The sequence below is a fragment of the Acartia tonsa genome, chromosome 1 (genome assembly GCF_053477335.1).
Source record: "Acartia tonsa isolate MP-2025a chromosome 1, ASM5347733v1, whole genome shotgun sequence".
Lineage (NCBI taxonomy): Eukaryota > Metazoa > Arthropoda > Copepoda > Calanoida > Acartiidae > Acartia > Acartia tonsa.
In genome coordinates this window covers 59,800,420-59,808,308 of record NC_137260.1, presented here as the reverse complement: position 1 = coordinate 59,808,308, position 7,889 = coordinate 59,800,420, and the positions used below count along the sequence as shown (strand labels likewise).

Below are 7,889 nucleotides of genomic sequence, written 5' to 3'. Positions count from 1 at the left end.
AACACAAGAGATCAAAAGTTTATGCAATTTTTGACAATTCGTGAGAAATAACAAGGACATTTGTGTTCATAAGAAGCGCAGCAATAAAAAGTTTTAGATCAACTGCAGTTCACGGTAAAATATTCCTGGTAACGAATATTTCCAATCTATGAATTTTAAAGGCTGCTAGCTGCCAAAAGGCTGAACGTACTGATCATACCCGCTCACCATTTTAAGCGGCATGAGAAGGCCTACAAATAATCTGAAATAGCCAAGATCCAATGATACACAGGGAAAGCTTCACTAAAGATTTGTAGGCCTATTTATGACGCTTAAAACAGTGTGCGGGCATGATCTTACGTTCTGCCGTTTGGCAGCTAGCCGCCTTCAAAATTCATAGATTTTTGGAAATATTCATTAACATGAATATTTTACCGTGAACTGCAGTTGATCCAAAGTTTTTAAATTATCATTTTTAGAACATAAGCTATATAAATATGCATATATTTACAAAGAAGTTTGACATTAATTGATGGAAATATTTTGCTATAAAAGCCGGACAGACATACTTTAGAGCTTTAGATATAGAGTAGCCTTACTGTTATAAAATAATTATAAAATACATTAATGCTAAAACACTCACTATAAAAAATAATAATTATGAAAGCAGTAACAGTTTATAAGATACTCAGGTAACCTTTTTCAATATATTGCAGTTCACTTTTTTTCTAAACTGAGAATAAATCTATATGATAATAAATATTCTGGGACTGAAAGCATATCAAATATCACTTTTTTGATCAAATAACAAAAAGACTCCAAATCACTTATGCCTTTTAACAGCTATATAGTAAATAGGCATACCTATTAAAGGTTCCAGCTTATTTCATTTATTGATAACCATATCCATATCTAAGATCCTGGCCGTAAAGGGAACTGGAGGCCGGGGGATGGGCATAGCATTCATCTATCTGCGGTTGGCCTGGATGAATGGCCATGCTGGGACTCCAAACGGGCGCAGACTGGCCGCCATAGTAGCCAGGATTGTTGTCCATAAAGGTTTCCTGTTTCAGCGGACTGAACTGTTCCGGGCTTGCCGGGGACATTGGGCTGTGCATCATGCCCTGGTTGTTACCGGTAGCGGCTCCGCCGGCCGCCCCGGCTGTCAGCCCCAACGAGCCGCCATGATGGTTGGGACTCATTGTGTTCATCAAATGGGGTGTCGTGCTTGAGACCGCGCCCCTGGCAGGACTCATTGTAGGGCTCATCATGTGGGGGTGGTGGCCTCCTGGTGAAAATTGTTGAGGACTATGGGGATACTTTATAGGACTGTTTTCTAGGGAATAAGGCAGCTGGGTTTGATGATAATAACCTCCCTGCCCTCCAAACTGCATATGATGCTGTTGACCCCTCACAGGACTGCTTGAAGGAGGACTTGACATCTGTTGCGACATCAAAGACTGGGCTATGATAGCACAATGCTGCAACTGGTCTCTAGGACCATTAGAATCAAACATTCCCTCCCATCCGGTCAAGGGGAGGTTTGGTGATGTTCCAGTGTCAATAGATGAAATAGTTTCCTTTAGTGCAAAAATATAATTGTTTGCAAATCGTAGAGTTTCTATTTTTGTAAGTTTAGTTTCATCAGGAAAGGCTGGGAGGGCTGTTCTTAATTTTTCTAAGGCACTGTTCAAGGTTTGCATTCGCACTCGTTCTCGATCATTTGCCTGGAAAAAATAGAATTATAATTTGATGTCAATTTGTAATTTTTTTTCTGTATTGCTTTAAACCCTTCTTTAATTTTTTTAATTGTTTATCTTTGGAGGGTTAATGTCCCTTTTCCTATATCCTAGTTAAATTATATGATTATTTGGGTATAGTCCCTTCCGTGGCAACGCACCTTAAGGGGCGATTCTTCGTATTTTTCACAGTAGGTTTTCTCCTTTTTCTAGCCCCTGCGGGCGGCTCTAACCCTGCGGGGCCAATTGGCTACCCTGTGGAACATTCACCTAACCCAATATAACCTAACCTAACCTAAAATAATCTATGAAAGGCCATTTTAAAAATACGACGAATTGCCCCTTAAAGGGCGTTGCCACAAAATGGACTATTCCCGATTATTTTATTATTTTCAAAGAAGATACTCTATCTTCTTTGATTGTTTAGCGAAAAAAAATCTTTACTCTAAAGCAAAAGCAATGAGTGGATTTTATCCATGTATTTAAAATACTGTCATACTATATGAAAGGAAAGCTGATTATTGCTCTTAGGAAATGCACAAATTAATGATGAGTGTATTGGTAGAAAAACATATCTGACAAGTGATCAAGTGATTTTCCCCCTTTTCGGTGTATTATTACAAAAAAATTGGTAGTTCCCAAAAAATGCCAAAAACGAAATTTATTTTAGGATCAAAAGAGCCAAGCAAATATTGTCATACTAGGGATAGGGTCCGAAAGGATTTGATCTCTCGCATGGGCTAAAAAAAACATGTTTTTTTTTAATTATTGAAAGAAGGGGTATTAGTGGTCCATTTATTTAGTTAGGGATGAATGAAAGCATAAAATATTCCTTACGGACATATGGACAGACAATCAGAAGTAGAGACATGTCCATTCGTCGGGAGAATCTTCACAATAATATTTAAAAATATACATCATTTAGCTACCAAGCAAATTACACGTAGAAAATCAATTATATCTAAAGCGATATTGTCAGACCAACCGATAAAAAAGTACATAACGAATTATATCAGGACTGAAAGACATTTGGAATTATAGAATTGTACAAAATCTAACCATCTAGGAATGGGGGAAGGGGGGTTGGTACACTTGCAAAAAAAATGTGTTTTCCGTCGTATTTAGTGCACACTTGATTAAATCATTCATTGGAATACATAGATTTTAGTGCATCAGTAATCTAATTCATCTGATAAAAGTTCATTTCAATGTACATCAAATAAATCGTAAAAGCGTAAAAACTATTTATTACTTAATAAAAAAACAAGGATGACAACATCCATAAGAAGCTAAGCACTTAAACATGTCCTTTCCTATAAAGAAAATGAATATACTTTCAACTTGCTATTTAAAATTTTATCTCAGAACTAAATTTGCAAAAAGTAATTGAAGGGCGTACAAATTTTATTAAAGAGAAAATGCTCTTTGTTTTGCAGAATTATGACGTACAGATAGTCAAATAGAGCTACAGCATAAAAAGAACAGCTTCGCTACACGGACTAAATTTACCTTTGCTCTCCTAACTTTCTTAACTTTGCTAAGCTCTGTTGGAGATCTGTGCGCCATCTTGTATTTAGAGCCTCGTCGAATTGACCTCCGGTGAAATTTTCCTGTAAACCTAAAACATTAAGAACTTGTTATTAAGGTCAAAATCATAATTTTGTTTAGTTTTAAATTCAGCTGTGCCATAAAGTAGCTATTATTTTCCTCTCTTAAACGACATTACTTTTGTGTACTGCAGCCGAGCAAAATTAAGCTACTCTCAGCCTCTATAAGCTGCATCATTCAGCTGCAAATCATCCGTAACTGCTTTGCTTTTAGAGGGGTAAGACGTGTATAATTATAAAAAGTATGGACTATCTTGACTAATTTCTGGTCCCAGAGAGTCAGAATCAAATATATTTACCTGGAACTAGAGTCTGGACTATCTCTATCATCATGTTTTCCTGTATCTTGACTAATTTCTGGTCCAACACAGTCAGAATCAAAAGCTTTCAGCCGCAAGGACAAAACCTGAAAAAGAAAATTAATTAAAATGTGTAAACGATAAAAGTTTCCGTTAGAAGCGAAGATTAGAAGATTGAAAGGTATATAAAAGGAAAGGCTGTTCAGTATTATTAATGCATTGTTAATAGAACTCGAAATTATCACTAGTGACTTAAACAAGTATGTTTTATATAGACAGCTTGGAAATTTAGCATTTAATTTTATTCCTTTGTAGTCGTTTTAAAATTAATTTTGGAGAACAAATCCCCAAAAAGGGTTACGAATAAGATATTATTATAATATTTTTAAAAATAATAAATTTTGTTGTATTTAATGATTAATCAGATCAAAAGAGTTATTATTAAACCGAATATGCTTTAAAATCACGAAACCTCTCATTGCGCGCGCTGTATTTACTGTATTAAGTACTTAAACAGAATGTGTAACTGTTTGTGCGCTAAGATCATGGAAAGAAAACGAAGTTGCGGGTTTCGTCGTATTTTCACAGTAGCTTTTCTCGTTTTTCTAATCCTGCGGGGCAATCATTAACATTTACTAAACCTAACCTAACCTAAAATAACCTTTCCAAATCTACTGTGAAAATACGATGAAACCCTCAACTTTGTTTTCTTTTCATGACCCAAAAAACATTCCAAAAATATTCGAAAACAGTAACACTAGTTTATCAAATAATTAATATCATTAAATAGACCATTTGTTTTACGTTTTTGCTAAAACCAAATTTTACACATATACTATTAAAAATGCTAATTAGATTAAAATATGCTTAATTAGTAAAATTCATACCAATTTGCTAAATTCACACTTATAATCGAAACATAGAGATTTAAACACTCATTCCTGTACCTACTTCTTAACAACTTTTTAAAATTATTTAAAGCGTAGCTTTTCAATACATGATTTTTTACACGAAAATTTAAAATGCTTGAAACTTAACAGCTTTTTAGAACTGTTAGGATGCTTTGAGGGATTTAAATATACTGCTGTGTTTTTTTTTATAAAATTTAATTATTGTATAATTTTTTTTAAAGTACAATAAAGGGTGTTAAACTAAATTTAATTTTAAAATGTGTAGGGAAAGAACTCGCTAACCGTTGAACCGATATGGTTCTCCTGGCAAGGAACTTTTTTGGGCGTAGGTACCATCCATAATATGCAACCCCTTAATTTTTCTTTTTAAAGGTAACATCGATTTTCCCCCTCCCCCTTCACCCAAAAACCTATAGGCCTCTAGGGGTGTAGCCGATAGTTGTTGGAATATAGAAGCGGTAGATATTGTTTATCTTTAATAAATTTTTTGTTTATAATGTTTCTGTTTAGTTACTGATCTATTATGAGATAATAATAAATATTATACTCCCCATTGATCCCAATACTTACAACATAAAGGATTTAAATATCGACCCAGAACCTATAATAACTATTTCTTCTATTGTGTGCTCAGAAATCGATATCGACCATTTATACAGAAAACTTTTACCACAAATAATTTTTGATACATTAAATAATTTTATTGGTCTATAAAACCGGGAGATTAATTAATTTTTCATATCTTATCCTATTATACCTATAAAGTAGTAGGGTTTCATATCGTATCCTATTTTATAGAGTAGTGTGGTTTTTGTTTGTCCGTAAAGATTGGGAAGCTACATATAGTTACTTGGATAGTTTAAGGCTATTTTATTTATAAATATGCCTTGGGAAGGTTTTATGCTATTTACTGCTTGCCTGTCTATCTCCCCCCCCCCCCTTCTTTTACTTCTATATGTTTAAGGAGAAATTTTGTGTTCTTTAATATAGTTTGGGTTAAGTAGTGTGCATGTGCAAGGATTGCCATACAGCCTGCATGGCTAGTACGTCATATTGAAGAGTAAAACCTTCCCTAATTATTTAAAAGCTGTTCTGTAAAATATACTATATTTTTGTTTGCAAATTTTTCCATTATTGCATCAAATAGATTCACAATTTCGCAGTGCTGAAGAATAATTAGATTACTTATGTTAATTAGCAATGATTAATGAAATACCAATATTGGATCTAAACTTAAAAGCAATGCTTTAGTTTCAATATTGATGACAGGAATTATTTAAATTTGTACTGTACAATAAGGAAAAATTTATCTAAAAGCAAAAGATCTTTTTAATGTCTTAACAGATTCAAGAGACGTGACTTTAGGTAGGTGTAAAAACTCTCTTGTCACAAAGGCTAGTGAAAAATCCCCCGGTTTATCATGTAAAGCAAAACTGCTCTATAAAATGTTTGTGTTTTTTTCTGTCAAAAGTTCCATTGTCTATCTATTCGCTTACCCTAAAAGAGAATAAAAAACGTTATAGCAAAAAAAATATTAAAAGGCATTATTGAAGTAATACAATGCAAGAAAAAACGAGCAAAGACAGTAATTATTTTGCAATACAGATAGACAGACAGACAAACACAGTTGCTTATAGAAAAGCTGCACTAAAATAATGTTGATTCTTCGAGGGAATCACAAACATCATTGAAAACAATATATCTTTCTATATTCTAAGATTTATAAATTTATTTTGAAGTAAGCTAGTCAAAAAGTAGAAAAAAATTTAAGGTTGTAGCCTTTGACTTTTGACACTCCCAAATGGCAGTAAAAACACATACAAACATTAAACATAAAATGTTGATTTATGTACAACTTCAATACAGTTTATGTTGTAAGCTGACACGCAGAGTAAATTAAAATTTGCCAAAACTCAATTTGTTTAATAGCTTTAAAGATTAAGTTACAAACAGGGGCCGCGGAATTATAAATTCTTTTTATTTGTCATTTTAAATTAAATTCTATTATAGGTGTAATTTAATTTAATTTTTGTAATTCCACCTTTGTATATTTATGAAATTCATTTCTAAGTAATTTCTAAAAATGAGAGAAAATTCTGGAAAAAAAATATTTGTATTTAATGATATATTTGTACACTAGTGGCTTCGCCCCTAGCCTCTAGGGGCTTTGCCCCAACAGGTATAATTACATCTTCTATTACTTACCCAGCAGAACGGATCACAAATTTTCGCACCTACCCAGCAGGAAAACATTTTGCGATTAAATTCGCAAAATTCGTAAAATTCGTAAATTTCGTAAAATTCGTAAAATTCATAAAATTCGTAAAAAAAATGGGGGGGGAATTTTTTTGTTTTTTGGGGGGTTGGGGGTGTCCCACCCCCCAAGAAAATAGCTTAAAACCACCGCAGGACCAATAGGTATATACCCTGAAGAGTAGAATCCGATCGGTTCAGTGGTTACTGAGATCTTAAGCTTCAGACGGACGGACGGACAGACAGACAGACATTGTTCTACTTTGTATTATAGATAATTCTTTGATTTGTTTAATAATAATATTTTTGGCCAGTTTGAGTTTAATGTTCATCAGATGATTCTTTCAATGGCTTAAAGTAAATTTAACGCTGCATCTATCATTTCTCCCCTCTCAATCTAACCTTCTTTTATTTTATCAATTTTAATTTATTGCGAATAATAACATTTTTTATTAGCTGTACATAGTAAATATTAATATAGGGTTGTGGTAGAAATACTTATTTTTTGTCATACGTTCGATTTAAATATCCAACAAAATAGACCATCATCTAGTGAACCCAAGAGCATTTGACAGACAGCCAATCCTTTAATTGCATGACCTTTGTTACATCAATGTTGTCATAATTAATTCTGTTTACTAGTAGAACGTAAAGGCCATAATTATATACATCTTCGCTTTTAAACATTATTTAAAATTACCTCTGGTTCGCCTTTACTTGACATTTTCAATGCTTTTCTAAACACCAAGATGTATTGATATTATTTGAAGGATAACTAGACTCAAATAGTAGCTGCACTCAATTTCATATCACTAAATCATATTTTCACAGAGTTGTCATCATTTTAACGAGTTTTTACATCTTAACATTTCAAAATTAATAACACTTTATAATGTTCAAGATGCTTTAATTATAACTTTTATTTCTCTATATTCTCTCTGATAATACAAATGTTTTAACTGAGTTTTATTTTCTTTTTTTTGAATGGGCTGCTGGACTTTAACCCGGAAGTAGTAGAATAGAAATAAAAGCTGGGCAGTCAGTTAGTCTGTCTGTACTGCAGGCAGGGGTTGGGAGGAGCGCTGGGGCTAGCAGGGCTGC

At 33.4% G+C, this 7,889-nt stretch overlaps 1 protein-coding gene across 1 annotated transcript; it reads right to left on the bottom strand.

Annotated features, from left to right (window-relative positions):
* Nucleotides 1-578: 578 nt before the first annotated feature.
* Nucleotides 579-7,512, bottom strand: LOC145328192 (uncharacterized). Its single transcript, XM_080171788.1, has 4 exons — nt 7,489-7,512; nt 3,625-3,731; nt 3,228-3,336; nt 579-1,706 (listed from the first exon to the last, which is right to left on the bottom strand). Exons 1-4 carry the CDS (start codon nt 7,510-7,512, stop codon nt 870-872), a joined length of 1,077 nt encoding a protein of 358 aa, XP_080027914.1. The 3' UTR covers nt 579-869.
* Between the last annotated feature and the right edge of the window lie 377 nt (nt 7,513-7,889).